At 41.2% G+C, this 18,197-nt stretch overlaps 2 protein-coding genes across 3 annotated transcripts in view; one reads left to right on the top strand and one right to left on the bottom strand.

Moving 5' to 3' along the window:
• FBXO42 (F-box protein 42) overlaps positions 1-15,485 on the bottom strand; it is a 64,957-nt gene extending 49,472 nt beyond the window's left edge. Inside the window, exons 1-2 of the mRNA XM_033921931.1 lie at positions 15,337-15,485; positions 40-304 (exon numbers count right to left, since the gene is read on the bottom strand). Of these exons, the coding sequence (XP_033777822.1) occupies positions 40-286 (247 nt within the window). The 5' untranslated portion in view covers positions 287-304; positions 15,337-15,485. The remainder of the gene's footprint in view (positions 1-39; positions 305-15,336) is intronic.
• An 86-nt stretch (positions 15,486-15,571) lies between these two features.
• The window catches only part of SZRD1 (SUZ RNA binding domain containing 1), a 35,636-nt gene continuing 33,010 nt past the window's right edge, over positions 15,572-18,197 (top strand). The window contains exon 1 of one of the 2 annotated variants that reach the window (XM_033921935.1): positions 15,572-15,728. In XM_033921935.1, coding sequence (XP_033777826.1) covers positions 15,651-15,728 — 78 coding nt within the window. In that variant the 5' untranslated portion in view covers positions 15,572-15,650. The remainder of the gene's footprint in view (positions 15,729-18,197) is intronic. The other variant, XM_033921933.1, reaches the window with a different exon arrangement.

Below are 18,197 nucleotides of genomic sequence, written 5' to 3'. Positions count from 1 at the left end.
TACCTAAAGATGCCTTGAAATTACTGCAAGTTAGCATACCTTTGATAAGTCGATACCACAGTTTGCAGACCAGAGCTGCGGTTTTGTGTTCTTGATAAGGAGACAGGAAAGACAGAATGTATTCCAGAACTTCTTCTGGCAGTTCAGACATTGATCGGTTGTGTCTAGTCTGGTCTATCTGCAGCACATGATGTGGCTCCTCATCCTGCTCCATCGTGCCTTCCACCACATCGTCAGGGTCCACAGCCATGAAACCATCATCCTCGCTGTCTGATGAGCTGGCCATTGCATTCCACTTCACAGCCTTGGGGGGGGGGGGGAGAGAATAAAAAATAGCAAGTCAAATACAACACCCCTTTGTGTTATATAACACAAGGTATTACAATCTAAAATCCCAATCTGAACAGGTCCAAAACTCATTTCTACAACATCAACTTCCCCTCGGCTCAGAAAGCTGCAATTTCAAAACACCCTTCTCTTGAAAACTCCAAGGCTATGATACATGCCAATGTAACATTAACACATATAGAACATGAAATATAGAAAATGACTTCTTCTTAGAACTTAACGTCAAACCCTTCTTGTATTTTTCTTTTCTCCTTTCAACAAAATCTCTCCTTCCCTGTCCAATTTCCATTCTCTGTAACCGACATCAGTTTCTTCTGAGGTTCACCTTTCTGTCTCTCACTGAAGCCATCATCATCTCATCCAGCTAACATGTTGTGTCTTTGTTTATTGTCACCTATGCAATGCTATAAAGACCTGATGATATAACTAAAAAAGACTCTGAATGGCATACATGAGATCTCAGGCAGGGGAAAAGACAGAAGGCAGCTGCATAAGGAGGACCTACACTAGAGACTGATGGTGGCAGAGAAGGGCACAAGCAAACTATAAAAAGTTGTGACAGCCATAGAAGAAATTACATGGGTGAGCAGCATAAGGTGACATGACAGGACCCTGCAACTGTGGTGGCACAAGTCAGCTTGAAAGGTAAAAAGGGTCTTAGAAATAAGAACATATGGTAAGAATTGCCCTACTGGGACAGACCGAAGGTCCATCAAGCCCAGGATCCCGTTTCCAACAGTGGCAACCCAAGTCCCAAGTAGTAAAACAGATTTTATGCTGCTTATCCTAGGATCTCAATAATGGCTTATGGACTTCTCTTTTAGGAAATTATCCAAACCTTTTTTAAACCCTGCTAAACTAACTGATTTCACCACAGCAATATGCCAGCAGGGGAAAAAAGAAAGGGCTGCTGAAAATAGTAAGTGGGTGGCATCTCCAAGACAAGTCTGCTTCAGTGCTATAGCAGAAAAGAAATCCTGCAATACTTAACATGGCATGACAGGGCTCCTGATTCTAATTAAAACAGCAGAGAGTATGGGATCTAATAAATAAATGTTCTTTTCTACATATGGAGGCTCTGACAAGGTGATTTACCACTATCCTACCACTCTAGGTCGGTTAACATGGTTAAAAGGAAAGTTAGCTAAAACACTTTCTTCTATTCTATTTTTACATACTTCATAGAGCTCTTATATAGTCACATTATTTTTTCATCCCATTTTTCAGTAAAACAAGTAAGATCAAAGTGTAGTTGACGAAGGGTACAGTAAGGTAAGTATTGGTCATGCAGTGGTTTATATATTATATACAGCCTAGGTACATCTCCAGCTACAGTATATAAGTACTGACATCACTTGCAATACATTATAGAAGCTCTGGCAATGGAGACATCCACTATAATAAAACCCTTAGCGCGCATGTGCAGTTGAAACTTCGTGTGGCCTAGATCACTGATCCATAGCTCAGTGTTGCCTTCGGAAGTTTGCGACGCATGCGGCAATTTTCCCAGCAACATTCCTGCCTTGATCTCTGACACGCAACATTCCTGCCTTGATCTCTGACACTGGCTGACTTCTGAGCAGGGGGAGGAGTTTTGTATGACAGCGAGGGAGGATTTAAATTTCACTCCGAGGACGCCGGCGCCATCTTTTCTCATGAAAGTAGTGGAGTCGGATGGCAGCGGCGCCCTCGGTGAGTATACTATTGAACTGAACTACTACCGACGTTTAATGAATTATAGATTGGAGGGGAGCAGTTTACACATAAGAACATAAGAACATAAGCAGTGCCTCCGCCGGGTCAGACCACAGGTCCATCATGCCCAGCAGTCCGCTCCCGCGGCGGCCCAAACAGGTCACCTGTCTGAATCACCAGAAGGGGCCCCCTTGCCACCCTGGTTTCCCATTGAAGTCCTATCTTCCCATCGAAGTCCTAACCCTCCGGTTTTGCACATGCACGACCTGGTCGGGTTTCTATACTTATTTCCTGGATACTTCTCTCAGTATCCCACGATCCCTTTATCCCTCAGGAATCCGTCCAATCCCTGTTTGAATCCCTGTACCGTACTCTGCCCGACCACCTCCTCCGGCAGCGCATTCCAAGTGTCCACGACCCTCTGGGTGAAAAAAAACTTCCTTGCATTTGTTTTGAACCTATCTCCCTTCAGTTTCTCCGAGTGCCCCCTCGTACCTGTTGTCCCCTTCAGTCTGAAGAATCTGTCCCTATCCACCCTCTCTATGCCCCTATACACAACTGTATGTGACTACTTTTCTCTTTTTAATATCTTACAGGGAGACCCTTGATAAAACACAATGCTGTGAAACATGTCGGGTCTGACTCCCTGGGTTTAACGCTGAGATAAGTATCAAGTACTTTTAGAATTATGATACTCATAAATAGAATATTTATTTCTTAAAACTTCTTAAAGTCTAAGTCTAACGACTGAAAAATATACTGAAAAATACACTGAAAACTTATTAAAAATATAAAATAAATGAATTAATGATAAAAACCCGACAGCCAATGATGAGGCTCCCACAGTAAATCTCCCGCTCTTTGAATTTAACATTGCGGTGGAGTGGTGGGGCTGAGGCGTCAGGTTTAAAATCAATACAATCTGGACACATTCTTTGACATACATATTGATTATTATCTGTCTGGATTATACCAACCTAATTTTTGTGGCCATAGGTTTAATGAGCTTTAAGTGACTTCTGAGGACAACACCTCTCCTTCTCACCTCTGGATCAGCAGCGGCGGCAGCTGCGGGGCATTTGCTAGGCCGGCCCATTTTGATAATGCGAAGCGGGCCGGCCTAGCAAAAGTCCTGAGGCTGCCCGGCCTAGCGGATGCTGGACAGTGAGCAAATAAGGGAGAAGGGGTACTACTGGACAGGTGGAGAAGGGAAGGGGTGCTGCTGGACATGGGGAAAGTAAAAGTAAGGGAGAAGGGAAGACAGACAGAGGGCAGAGAGAAAGAAAGAAAGAAATGCCTAAGCCTAGCACATGTAACAGGCTAAAAAACCTAGTATAATAGTTGCCTTCTCATCACCAGTTCACTACTGTTTCAATGCCAAGCAAGGCAAAAAAGTAGAAAACAGAGAATTAAAATAAATTATTAGCAAACACCTCCTTGAAATTGCAGTTATCTTGGAAAATTCAGTAATTCCTCTATCAACCTTTATCTGACCTGGCCCTTCTCACTTAGGAGCCAAGAGTCTTTACAACAGGGTTCTAGAATTGAGCCAAAGTTAATCAATTAAAAATTGCATGGACAAAGATAATATTCTAGGAGACTGTCCCTTCTACTTTGCTGCACCATATGCCTGACTCAGCACATCAAGCTCCATCTCTGGCAGTATTCAAACCAAGACTCAAAAGCCCAGTTCTTTGAAGCTGCTTCAATTCCAAACTCCAAGCCACCTGCTAAGCACCAATATCTGTCTTCTCATTCCCTCTGTAAATTTCCACCTGAGCACTGTGTATAGATGCATCTTCTTATCCAGTCTGTCTGTGTTGATCACTAGATTGTAAGCTCTTTTGAGGAGAGACTCTCTCTTCTGTTTTGATGTACAGAGCTGCGTATCTCTAGTAGCACTATAGAAATGATTAGTAGTAGTAATGAAGCCAGAGAGTATTGAAAGTCAATGCTCTCTCTTTAGGAAGCAGAACTAGCCAGATAAATTTTAACTATCCAATTAATTTTAACTGGGCATATTCAAAACAAGATGATCTCTAGTTTCCTGCCCAAATCAGTCCTTGCCCAGAGTGTTGTGTTGGAAGAAAGAAATTATACCCTGCTTACTGTAATGAATTCAGAACAGTGCTATGAAATTGCCTTTGGTGTATCAGCTTTTATCAGCCGAGGTTTTTCTCCGACTTTGCCAAGACCTTATTGTTTACTAATGCTGGCAGATTGGGTGGCATAGGAAGAGGATGAAGTGACTTGTAGATCATCTCAAGCAATCAAAAACGTTTTACGTGCATCAATGTATCAGGCACTTTCTCCACTTCTGAGCACGTTGTGAACTTATAAAGAAGTTCCTGTTGCTAGTCAGGATTCTGGCTGTCATGTGTCCTCGTTATCCTTGTAATATTACTGGATATTTAATTTTCATGTTTTGTATTTACATGTTGTTTGTATTCTCTATACAATTCAGAAAGGTCAGTATTCTGTTATCCCAAGCATTATTTTAACAGCGGGAAAGATACACAGAAAGTCATTTTGTTTTGAGACGTCCAATATGGCAAATTGTAAATATCACTTAACAGAGAGCTACAATGAAATCCTGTATGTCCAAGCTCTCAGTCTAAACTACAGAACATGGCCAGTACTGGTCTTTTTTTAGGCTGCTTCTACCTTTCCTTCTAGAGATTACCCCTTAGAAAGTCAAACAATAAAATGTTCATATAAATTAGAGAGTGTCTATTCAACTCAGTCCTACACACAAGTATACCTGCCAGATGGTTACAAGTCATTCTAAATTGGCACTAACTGCATGGCATCCTGGCTCAAACCACACCAAGCCCAGCCAATTGGGATCATGGGTAAACTTAGATTAAAGCCCTCTGGGAACAGGGAAATATTTATTGTATCTGAATGTAACTCACCAGTGGGAAAGGCGTGAACTAAATCTAAAATCTGAAGGTTACTAATGTTTCACAAGCTCTTGTCATCCAGTTTATTGCTCCTGTGATCTTCTCCCAGTTCTTCTGGAAGGCAGCCTCATTCTTACTTCATTTCCTGAGACTTGGTTAATTGAGCTTGTCAGATGTTAACCATGCATCAGCTCTGCTGCAGCTGTTCTTTGCTAATTCACACCACCGTCTCATTTTCAGTAAAGATGAGCTCTCTCTTCTTGTTACTCAGGGGGAGGAGATTCCTTTAAGACAGCTAGTTCTGTAAGAAGGTGGCTGTGATCTGTAGGAAGGCAGCTCAGATTCAAAAAAGTTAACCAAATGGAAATAATTGCAAAAAAAGCAGAGGAAGGTAGTGTAGCTCAATGAGAGAAAGCAGAGAAAATTTCAGGTTGCAACAAGCCGATTATGTTTTAATTTTTTTTGAGAGTACTTCATAGGGACTCCCAGACATTTAGGGGCAAATTCTATAAATGGCATCCCAATTGTAGGTGGCGGTAGGCATCCTACCACTGTCTAACCAGCCAATCGGGACGCATGTTTAGGCGTCTCCCTAGGGGCGCGATAGGTGCCTGAAATATAGCAAAATTCTGCCTATGATCTTGGGGGGTGGGGCTTGGGTGGTTCTGGCAAGAGGGACTGGGCAGGAGGAATTGGACACTCCTTCTACTGCAGACATTTGGGCGTGGGGGTAGCTTTAGGGGTTCTGGCAGGAGGGACTGGGCATCCCTCCTGTCGGTAGTCTTCGAATGGCGGGGGTCCCTGCCACAGTCGCTAAACTGATCACAGAACGGAGATTCCCTTGCTGCAATCAGCTCAGTGGCAACCCGATTCTCGAACTGGTGCCTGGTTAGAGAATCATGATGTCAGGCAGGCTTAGACATCTGTCCATGAAGACAGGCACAATTCTATACAGGACGCCCATGTAAGATTCTCAAAAGCTGCTTAGGTGGCTTCTGAGACTGGGGGTCCTATACAGAATCTAGTCCCTAAAGTTTACAATATTACATGCCTTCTTCATCAGGCCAGGGACTGGTTGGAGGAGACTACTACAATTTACAACTGGAAAAGTAGTTTAAGAAAGAAATAAAAAATAAACAAGAGATCAACAACCCTGATCAGCTAACATATGTATTAGAGAATGACACACGGACAGATTTGTCCCCTTCCCTGCAGGAACTCAATTTCCCTGTCCCATCCCCACGAGTTTTATTTATTTAAAACCTTTATCCAAACAGCTTACAAATTTCCATACATACTAAACTAGGCAAGAAAGACATACTATATGTACATTATTACATACAAAATTACAATAGTCTATCTGCATAGTCTTAATATAACTGCTTCCAAACTAATTCTTAAGTACCATCATTCTTCAATTTAATAAACCATTTTTCAATAAAGACATTACTCGACAACTATTATATATTCACTTAGAAAAAGGCTTGAACAAACAGATGGGTTTTAAGCAACTTCCTAAATTGCAGGTTTCTACAACGTTTCTGACAAGGCATTACACATTGCTGTCCCCCTGCCCCATTCCAGTAAGCTCTGCCTTAACCACACAAGCCTTGAACACTTATGATTTTAAAGTGTTTGAGGCTTGTGCAGATGAGGATGGAGTTTGCAGGAATGGGGCAAAAACAGAAAAAAAACTCACAGAGATGGGATGGGAAAATTAGTTTCCGCGGGGATGGGGAAAAAATTTGTCCCCATATCATTCTCTAATAATAATAATAATTTTATTCTTATATACCGCCAAAGCCATGGTAGTTTGAGGCGGTAGAAGAGCTAGACAATCAGCGAAAATAATGACAATGACGTCGTCAAGTACAAGTGTAGAAGGGCGGATACAAGTTGAGTGGGAGTGAGTCAGAGTGAGACACAGAGTAGAGGCATCGAGTACATATAGGAAGCGTACATGGTAAGGCATTAAGAGTTCTTGGTTACGAAATGGTTGAACAGGTTTGTTTTAGTTAGTTTTCTAAAGTTAAGATAGGATGAGGCTTAATGATGTTACCCAGCCAACCGTTCTGTTGGGCAGTCTGGAAAGCAAGAGTTCTGCCCAGATATCTCTTGAATCGGTTGGGTGGCTAAACATGTGTACCCTGCGAGTAGGCCTGGTGGAACAGTCCAAGTTGAAGTGGGAAACCAGATATATGGGGGGCCAAGCCTTCTCTAATATGTATTACATGCTCAGCCAGCTCATTTACTATAACAGATAAAATATAACACTTTAATAGGTTCAGTTAGATGGGCTTGGAAACCAGAGTATAAATGGTATAATCTAAAATCCAAGCGATCCTGGGGATTGTATTGACTACTGAAGAATGGAAACAGATAGCTGGGGAAGTACAGAAAGCTTCAATTTGGGGATTGGTGCAGGAAAACATATAAAGTGCTTACTCCATGGTATTATACTTCCCATAGATTGCACAACCCTTTGGTCTCCAATAGATGCTGGCGCTATGAGGAGGAGGAGGGGATATATACCCTTACAAACTTTTTGGATAGGAGGGTGTAGAAGGATATCTCTTGTTTTGGAGGTGGACAGTAAGAGGGGTAGTTAGTGGCTCTCTGTGTCATTGCAACCCTCGGGATCCTACTTGTGGGACTGGAAAGCAAGACTAAACACTAGGATGGAGATGGAATGTTTCACAGCTAGTGATAGGGATTACAGGAGACATTTGAGAGATGGGAAAAGATAATGTGGTAGACTGATGATTGAGACAGTCAGGGGGGAGGGGGGTTTGTCATGGTTATAGTTTGAATGAGGGGTGAGGGTGGGGAGAATATTATAATTGAGAGGGTTTGAAATGTTTCACTGAAAATGATTTATGTTTGCTGCGTATTGTTAGTACCGTGTTGGTACAATTACATAGTATACTGTTATTTTAAATATTATAAAATAAAATAAAATTTTAAAGTTTAAAGAAAAATCCAAGCAATCCGCATATTTGCTCATGATGGGTAATAAAGAATTTGCAAAAACATACAAAAAATACAGGCAGTGTAAGAGAAAAGTATCAATAGCGAAAAGAATGAAAAGATGAAGAGAATATTTTTTAGGGTAATAAAGAATTTGCCCCAGGGCTGGGTTTTTATAGATCGAAGAGATCATTTTAAGATTACAGCATGTACTAAATGTTGCCGAGGGGGTTCTCTCACTTCAATCCTTGCAAAATAAATACGGACTGGGTAAAAGGGTCCCACTGTGTACAGATTGATCAGAGATGTCACCAAGGAGACTTGACCAAGATCAGCTTTAATAAAATGGGGTCACATGAAGAGGTGAAGAAAGAACTAATAGGACAATATCAGCCTGTCCTGTTGCAAATAAAACAAAGCAGATACAGGTAACAAGAAATACACAAAGAGAATTCCAGGGTGGCACCACATTGGAGGAAGTGGGCAGCTGAGAGGAAGACATTAAAAAGCATGACATGAGCTGTATAAATAGCAGAGATTTCAGACAAGTGCCCCAAATGTACCAATACGAATGGCACATTTGTACATAGCTTGTGGGAAATGTCCTCATGCCAGAATTGCTTAATCATAGATCTGGGTCCAACTGAAACATATGCTGGGCCAAATACCCAGAACTTTACAGCTGTGTCTCTTAGATGTCACAGACAGCCTACAGCCGGAGTCAACCCCACAGAACTTGTTGTATATTATGAGTACTGGAACCAACCACCAGGAATTGGCAGGGAGCATGCAAATTCTCTCTCATGTGGATGACAAGTTCTAAAAAAAAAAAAAAAATGAGCAACAAGTTCTAAATGCCAACAATTTTCCAGATTTGCAAATATTTTTGTGAGTGACGCTCCAAGAACTTATGAGTGATTTTCAAATGTGCTCAGCTTAGCCACCCACCCTCATATGGCTGACTGCTATAAAGTAAGGGAGACGGCAATAAAGCACTTTTTGGCTACACAGGAGCCATTTATACATGGACTGCAGACTTCGTAGCATACTACTTAATATGTTAAGAAGTTTGATTTAAGAGATGAGAAAAGAGGAGTGGGAAATAAAATAAATTATTATTATTATTTTTTTTAATTCTTTATTCATTTTAAATCATAAACAAGTGTACAATAATATATCCATTAAATTTCAACGTAACACTTGAAAATCTTAATCATATCATCAAGAACAAAAGTATATATCCCCACCCCCCCCACCGTACTGAAATTAAAATTCATGAATCATTTTCAAACATACAATAAGTGTACAGAAATATAATCATTATAATTTCAATTCAATACTTGAACATCTTTCCAAATCATCTAAAATAAAATTATTAATCCCCTCCCTCCCGCCCTACCTAAAGAAATAAAAACAAACTCTCAATGGAAAATATACCACTCCCCACCCCCCAATAAATAATAATAAATAAATTATAAATAATTAAGAAAATCTGTATGCAAATACATGATCAATATGAGTGGATTTTAATCATTCTATTTGTGTTCAAAAAGAGTGATTTTACATTGTAATTAGGCCTTTAACAAAATATTTTTTTTAAAGAAACCTTTACACCCAGGTTTTCAAAGCTTTTAAACCTCTGCAACACCAAGACTGCTCCCTGAACTCATTGAAATCCAATGCCTGCACTGGCTTGGTATGCCCCAAGGACTGAGTTGAGAACTGTACCAAATATTCCTATCAATTTGGTCCCAAATACATTATTCATATGCAGTCAAACAGTGATTTAAATTCAAATATAGATAATCTGGGATTTACTGTGATAATTCTTCACGGATGACATCCAACTGTACCTACCGCTAGGAAAAGTCCACGACGCCCAGATTGCAAAACTCCTAACCTGCCTCTCGGAAATCAAAAACTGGATGTCCATCAACAAATTACAACTGAACGCCTCCAAGATGGAACTTCTTTGGATCCGCAAAGAACACTGACTGCGCCCATCCCTCGCTTTGCTGGGACTCAACTACTATAAAGAGAAAGACCATATATGCAACTTAGGAATACTCCTTGATTTCAACGTGTTACTTTCCGACCATCTCTCTCAGGTGGTATCTTCCTCATTTTATTGCTTGCGACAACTCTGAAAAATAAGGAACTACTTTTCAGAATGTGACTTTGCCCAACTACTCTATGCCTTAGTATTCTCCCGCCTGATTACTGCAATGCACTATTCAACGGCTACACGGTGAAGAACATAAGATGTCTCCAGCGTGTTCAAAATGCATCGATCAGGCTTTTGAAAAACCTCCGTGCCCTCAACCAGTAACGTCGGCTCACTGGCTGCCCATAGCCAAACGTGATGTCTTCAAGGGCCTGATGCATGCATTCAAATCCGTGTATAAGGTGCTGGCCTACGTGACGACTAAGCTTTCTATGTGCCGAACCAGTCCATCCGCTCCCAGGATGAAATACGCCTCAAAATGCCCCCTGGTCGTGCACTTCAACTGCAAAGCGATAGTCCTACTCCCACTTTATGCTGAGCCTCTGGAATCAACTGCCCCGGCAGATCAGATCCCTTGAAGGACTCCACAGCTTTAGAAAAGCAATGAAAACATACCTCTTCACCTAAACCCCTACCCTTAACCGATGACTACAAAGAAATGTATATTGGTACCAGAACTAGTATGTGTCACATAAGGATAACTTAACTTTGTTTGTCAAATTAGGATATAACTTGTACCGTACGGACAACTATAGCAAATAGTAACCAGTAAACTGTATATTATGCATATTAACATTAGACCCTAGTATGTATCACGTTTGGATAAAAACTTGTATCGTAAACTTGTACAGAAATTATGTATGTTAACCTGTAACACATTCTGAGCTCCTTGGGGACAATAGGATAGAAATCAAATTAAATAAATCCTTGCTTCTTTTATTATTTGTTAAAGCTCAATGCCTATTATTCATTTTTGGTATTCAGTCAAATATTTTTCATTATTCGGCCGAGCTCTACTTGCTAGAGTTTAACAATGTAAGAAGCATATCACCAGCCCCAGGTGGTGCTTATAGTACATTGCTAAACTCTGTAGCAAGCAGAGCTGGGCTGAAGATGAATCTAAGGTACAGCCTAAAGTAGCAAAGGTTCTCAACTCAGTTTGGGATTTTAAATACTGTATTTCATAAATAGTTTCAAAACAGCCACTCTAGCCGTTTTTTATTTATTACTGAAGATCTATAGAACTCTATTCATTTTTGGATCCAACATTCGGCTGACATTTGTGCAGCCTTCTGCAAATAAAGATTGGAACTACAAAAAATAGTCCCTTTTTACTATGCTTTGCTCATTTTCCTTTTCAAAACCACAAAATAATACAATTAGAATCACATTTTGGATTCTGAAGTGAGCCATCAAGAGTTAGGCTACAAGGAGAAGAGATTTTGGTACTAAGCACTAGGATATTAAACAAAACCAGTATCGCTCCTTTGAGAGATTCATCATTCCATCCTTATTAATACACTAGCATCAGGAGTAGGGAACTCGGGTCCTTGAGAGCTGTATTCCAGTTGGGTTTTCAGGATTTCCCCAATGAATATGCATGAGATCTATTTGCATGCACTGTTTTCAATACATATTCATTGTGGAAATCCTGAAAACCCAACTGGAACACGGCTCTTGAGGACCCGAGTTCCCTACCACTGCACTAGCTGATCACCCGGCATTGTCTGGATATTTATTTAGCCCAATTTTCTGGTATTGGATTGATTTTTACATGTCACTCCCTTCCCACTCCCACAGATAGTAAGTCATATGTCTACCAAGTTTGGCTGAAATCTGTCCATGCATTTCAGTTATGCTGGAACATGCATTCATACACACACACACAGATACATCCGAATAGATAGATTTCTGATCTAAATCACCAAGACCACAGTTTAGCATTTTTAGATGTTAAGCTGTTTTTAAGCTTTCCTCTCTCTCTTTAATAACCATATAAGGAAAGAGAAAAAAAAAAAAAGATTCCAATAGCATTGCAGTGACATTATGGGACTGTGCAGTCTTAAGAGTTATCTGCCTATTAGAGAGAGACGAAGGATATGGGCACCCAGTCCCAAAAGCCCTAGAGAATCTGCAGTTCCTGGAAACTAGAGTGACAGACTTCCCAACCTCTCCGAACCCCAGCAAATCCAAGTCTCTCGCGCTAGTCTCCAGGCAATTCCCTGTCCAAAGAAGGCTTATAACCTAATGGCTAGAGGTTTTTAGCACAGGCTGGTGCAGTAAAGGCTCCAACATTCATAGAATTCCTATGAGTGTCAGAGTATTTATCTCGTTGGCCCACACTAAAACCTCTAGCGCAGTTTAATACAAGGGGGAGGGCTAAATTTGTACCCAAGTTCCTTGTAAGCTTCTTTGGACAGGTTCATTACACTGCATTATTGAAAACATTTCAGTTCTGCTATAATTATATTAAACTAGCATACTCATAGAATAGAAAGAAGTTACCATTATTATAGATGTCTTCAAACTAGGTTTCTTTTTTATCAAACAATACAAAAAATTTTCAATCAAAATATTTTACCCTCCCTATTATGTAGTACCGTAGTTAGGATACAAAACCAGCACTGTTTGAGGACAGTCAGATGGAAGAAAAGTCCGAGGAGCTTCAAAATGGAAAGTAAAAAAAAAACCCAAAAACAACCAAAAGGAGCAAAAATGAGAAGTAGCACAAGGATAGTAGAAACTGTTGAAGGAGGACCCTCAGAAAAGAGAAGTAATGTCAGCATTAGGAAAGGGCAAAATGGATAAAAGAGGACACATTCTCACCTTGAGAATCCCCTGATGTGCCTGTCAATGGTGGGCACTTTTACTGCTTGCTCCAATACAATGGGAAAAGGAAATCCTAATCATCCAAAGAACAAATACAGAGGACGCAGGAGCAAGGAAATTTTCCCCACGCCATCAGCTCTTCAAGGAAGAGATACAACAGGAATAGTGCAAGATTTGCTCTTCTCCACAGCAAGCACCAGCAACAAGTTTTCTCACACTGCCTCCACCCCATCAAAGGCTTGAGGCTGAATGAATAATTCAGAAGCCATCAATGGTGATTGGACCCCAGCAGAGAAACAAATAACCATCAACTCACATAGAAAGGGCCAAAAAGTGGTTTTCAGATGGCAAGGACTAGTGACTGAAAAATATAATTTATACAACCCGCTAATCATCACCCACAAAATGTACCTAAGATCTTATTTTACCCACTCCTTTACAAAGCTGCGCTAAAAATTTAAAACAAATGCATTAAGATGAAAAATACTATATATTGTTGCCCAAATCTGCTACCAATAACTGCACAATCAAATAAAATATACTTAATTATTCCAGTGAGAGTAGCACAGGATCAACAAGTCTTGAAAACAGAAGGATTAATATAATGCAATTTTAGGATCTATGATTTGTGTTTTAAGATATTTCACAATCAGTTAAGATTTGCAGAGGTGGACACTAAGGTGCAAATACTGATTGCCGCCGAAAAAGCTGCTGTTGATCGCAGGTCAATCATGCGATAGTTCTGTATGCAGAATCACACCTTCCAAAGATAGGCAAAGGAAATATAGCCCATGGTTTTCCAGGCCTACATTTCCGGCACTTATCTTTCTCGTGAATCGTGCTTTAGGTCACCTAGCGCCACTTCTGGCATTAGCCACAACCAGAGGCATTACACAGCCTAAAGTGCCTATGGATGCACAATTCCATCCATTCTAATTCCAGCACAGTTTTTTTTAGACACCAATAGGTGCTTTAACTTTAATATTTTTTGCTGTTTAAATGGTGTTTCTTAATTAAGTTGGGTGGCTACCGGTGCCGTTTATAGAATTTCCCCCTAAGACTATTTTCTGATATAACAGTCTTGCTCTTCTAGGAGGAGCATCTCAGGAATTAGATCTTTTCAACTCTAAGGTGTCAAATTAAGGTCATAAAAAGTTATACTTGCAGATGAACAGCTACTAGGAGGGCCATAGTACCCTTTTATTATCCATTTCCCTCACCTCGAGCTAGCTAGCAAGCACTTGAAAACCCAAATTGCTGACACATTCTTCAAATGGTACTAGAATCAGGAATATTTTCATCTGGTTGTTCAAACCACTTTATTTTTTACTACTGTAATGCAATATACTTTCACCTTCCTTTTACAGTGATTAAACAAATTACAAATAGTACAAAATGCAACTGTTATGCTCATTTTGACATTTGAAAAGACAAACCATGTTACCCATAGAATGCAAGACCTTTACTGGCTTCTATATAACAAAGTGCTCTCAGCTTAAAGTACTTTATTTGATAGGCTTTAACAGAATTATAGTTTATTATTTATATTCTGCCAAGGTGGATTACAGCCATACATAAATAGCAACAACTAGCAAAACTAAAACAAAGGTATGTCAAAACATCAAAATGAGCAGGTCTTTCAAGATGCAATCGCTATACTTCATTTTACACAACACATGACGTTTTAACCCAGGGGTCCCCAAAGTCCCTCCTCGAGGGCCGCAATCCAGTCGGGTTTTCAGGATTTCCCCAATGAATATGCACTGAAAGCACTGCATGCACATAGATCTGATGTATATTCATTGGGGAAATCCTGAAAACCCGACTGGATTGCGGCCCTCAAGGAGGGACTTTGAGATCCCTGATCTAGCTGTCCCCTATGTCTGGAATAAATTACCCGAGTTTGTCCACCAAACCCCTTCCCTTGTTTAAAAGCAGACTGAAATCCCACCTTTTTGATATAGCCTTCAATCCATAACCCTTCTCCCCACTGCCCACCAACCCATCCAGCTGGTTAACCATTCCCCTTAACTGTATCAATAACATCCTGTTTGTTTTGACTGTTTAGATCAGACATGGGCAACGCCTGTCCTCAAGGGCCTGGAATCCAGTCGGGTTTTCAGGATTTCCCCAATGAATATGCATGAGATCTATGTGCATGCAGTGCTTTCAATGCCTATTCATTGGGGAAATCCTGAAAACCCTTCTGGATTGCGGCCCTCAAGGAGGGACTTTGGGGACCCCCTAGTTTAACAGATCTTTTTGTTGCCTGTTGACTACTGGGAGCTTATTCCAGTCATGCCCATGAGAAAATACCAGTTCCAAAGTGGAATTTCCTTCCCAATCACAAACGGTTAAAAAACGAAAGAAAAGGCGGCGCTGAAAAGTTCTCAGCCCTCCGAGCCCTGTTCAGCGGAAGCCGACTTCGCACCTGCTGCAAATGACCAGGACGTCCCTTATTTCCCAGCCATGGCGTTGCTCCTTCCTTCCTTCCCTCCCTCCCTCCCCGACGAACCGCGTCCTCCGCCGGAAGCCCCGGCACCCCAGGTTCCCTCGACGCCTCTGCGGCCCCTCCCCGGGCGCACTCACCCGCTGCCCGCCGCTCGTCGCAGCCGGCGGGGGGGACTCGGCGGCGCCCTCCCGGCTCCACTCAGGGTTGGCCGAGCCCCGAGCGCCACTCAGCCGCCATCTTCGTGCGCCCAGCACCAGCCCCGAGCCAAAGAGGAGGCAGCGAGCGCACGCACGCACGCACGCACGTACGTACGTACGTGCGCACGCAACGCAGGAGCGTCACTCCTCAGCGTCTCCGGGAGGCTGCGGCCAGATTGGGCGGGAGAAGGACGGGGACGGCGCTGGGCTCGTTCCTCTCCACAAGTAATTCCTTCACCGTAGTTACGCGACTCATGTGGGCCACCGGTTACAGTGACCCGCCTTTTCCTTTACCGATACCACGTCCAAGAATTGTTGGGCTATGTGAAGAGGTAGGCTTAAAAAAAAAAAAAAAAAGACTCCTAGCCCCGCCCCCACACAAAATTCCTGGCTCCTTCCCCAGGCCCGGAGGTCCTCCGCACATGCATGGACGTCGACGCGGTCACGTCATGTGCACGTGTGTAATGCGTCGTCGCATCAACATCCGTGTATGCGCAGAGGGCCTCCAGCTTGGGGAGTTCCAAAACCCGGACAATCTGCTGGCAATCCCATGAAGAGGTAAAATTCACATTGAGTTGGGTATAAACTAGGGTTGCCAGAGGATGTGTGGCCCTGCCCCATTTCACCCACCCACACATGCGCGTGATGTCATCACATCCACCGTCCCTAGCTCAATGGTTTCCAAAATCCAGACATCTGGTAACCCTAGTATAAACCTCATCTCTTGATGCTTATTTCAAAAAGTTTGGCCAACTCATGTTGTCCTTGCTAGTTACGCTTCAAAACTAATTAATTACATTTACTGGGATACTGAATAACTACAAAGTTGGGGCAGTCTCTTACACTCCCTTTTACTAAGCCCAGAGTGCTAAATGCTCCAACACTCATAGAATTCTTATGAGCATTGGAGAATTTAGTGCACTGGGATGCGGTAGGAACCTTTACAGCAGCTTAGTAAAAGAGGGCCTTAGTCCAGCAATTTTCCAGGTTTCATGCCATATTTTTCCTCGGTGTTGACTGCCCCAATTTTGTTGGTTGGGGTAAGAACCTTTTAGCGGCCCCTCGTAGTTAACTACTTTATTGATTTCTGCAAGAAAGTAATTAACTAAAATAATTAATTACTAGTAGCACAATACTGCTAGAGACTACAGAGTGACCTAGGGCAGCGCCAAAAAGCAGCTGCATTCAAAGCAAAGCAGGAGGCCTGAGAGTTACACAAACTCATACTTTTATCTGTAAAACAAAAATTACACCCCCTATTACAAAACCGTGCAAGAGGTTTGAATGCTCTGTGTTACTCCAATGGTCATAGTTACTATGAGCGTCGGAGCAACAGAGTATTCAGCGCACCAGCTGGTACTAAAAGCCTCTTGTGTGGTTTTGTAAAAGGGGTAATTTTTAAAAGCTGGATTTTGATTATGATATTTTTTTTTATATAAAATTGCTGTAGGATGCAGCAGCAAATTTTAAAAATTCTTGAAGCATCATCTTTTCTGACAAATGAAATATGCACTCTAATGTTTGTGTTGTTTGAGCTGTGTTGAACTTGTATTGTCTTTTAATTAAAGAAACATGATGGTATTTATAAATATGTTAAATAGCACCATTCCCAGCACTCCAGTATTTACCCTCCTCTATTGAGAAAAATGGCCATATAACCCTACCTACTGTTTTCTGTCCAATAACCAATTGCTAATCAACCACATAAGAATAGCCAATGGTCCATCCAGCCCAGCAGCCTTTTCTTACAGTGACCAATCCAGGTCATTGTTTCCTATTCCAAGACTCTTTAATGTTCTCAGGAGTCTCTCAAGAGGAACTTTGTCAAAAGCTTTCTGAAAATCTAAATGCACTACATCTGTTGGCTCTCCTTTATTCACGTTTATTCATATCTTCAAAGAAATGGAGCACATTAGCAAGGCAAGACCTCCCTTGGCTGAACTCATGCAGACTCTGTCCCATTAAGCCATGTTTGTCTACATGTTTTATAATTTTATTTTTGATAACGGTTTCAACAGTTTTTCCTGGCACTGAAGTCAGGTTCACCAGTCTGTAATATCCCGGATCACTCCTGGAAACCATTCACTCTACCTCTTCTGAGTATATTTTCACTAGGAGCCAACTTTGGACTATTCTCTGAAAAGAAGTGAATATTAAATTAATTCAAACAGAATATGATTAATAAATAATAACAGTTTATATACCGCAAGGCTGTAAAGTTCTATGCGGTTTACAATAGTTAAAAATACAACAAATTGAATAAAACTAAAAAGGTAAAAGCCAATAACTAAAAAACCCTAAAAAGATCTGATTGTTGCCTGATAAAATTTTACAAATCAGCTACCTAAGTATTTCAAAAACAGATATGTTTTTAGATGTCTCCTAAATTCCCCATAAGTATCAGTAAGCAGAAGCAATTGTTCTAGATCTTTGCCCCATAATGCTGCCTGATATGAAAAAAGATATTGATGTTTTTTAAGTTTACATCCTCTAATCGGCGGAAAAACAAAATTCAGGTGTGAGCTTCTCTTATGTCTGTTGGTTGCAAAATAGAAAAGCTTGATAGGGCAGGAAGACAGGAATGAAGTGGATCCAAATTTGGAGAACATAGGAATAGCCTTACTGGGTCTGACCAATGGTTCATCAAGCCCAGTAGCCCATTCTCACAGTGGCCAATCCAGGTTACTACCTTTCTTAAAACCAGCTATGCTGTCCACTCTTATCACAACCTCTGCCAAAGCGTTCCAGAGCTTAACTATTCTCTGAGTGAAAAAATATTTCCTCCTATTGGTTTTAAAAGT

The sequence above is a fragment of the Geotrypetes seraphini genome, chromosome 15 (assembly GCF_902459505.1).
Source record: "Geotrypetes seraphini chromosome 15, aGeoSer1.1, whole genome shotgun sequence".
In the NCBI taxonomy this organism is placed as follows: Eukaryota; Metazoa; Chordata; class Amphibia; order Gymnophiona; family Dermophiidae; genus Geotrypetes; species Geotrypetes seraphini.
The sequence above is the reverse complement of the archived record's forward strand: the minus strand, read 5'-3'. Positions and strand labels throughout refer to the sequence as shown.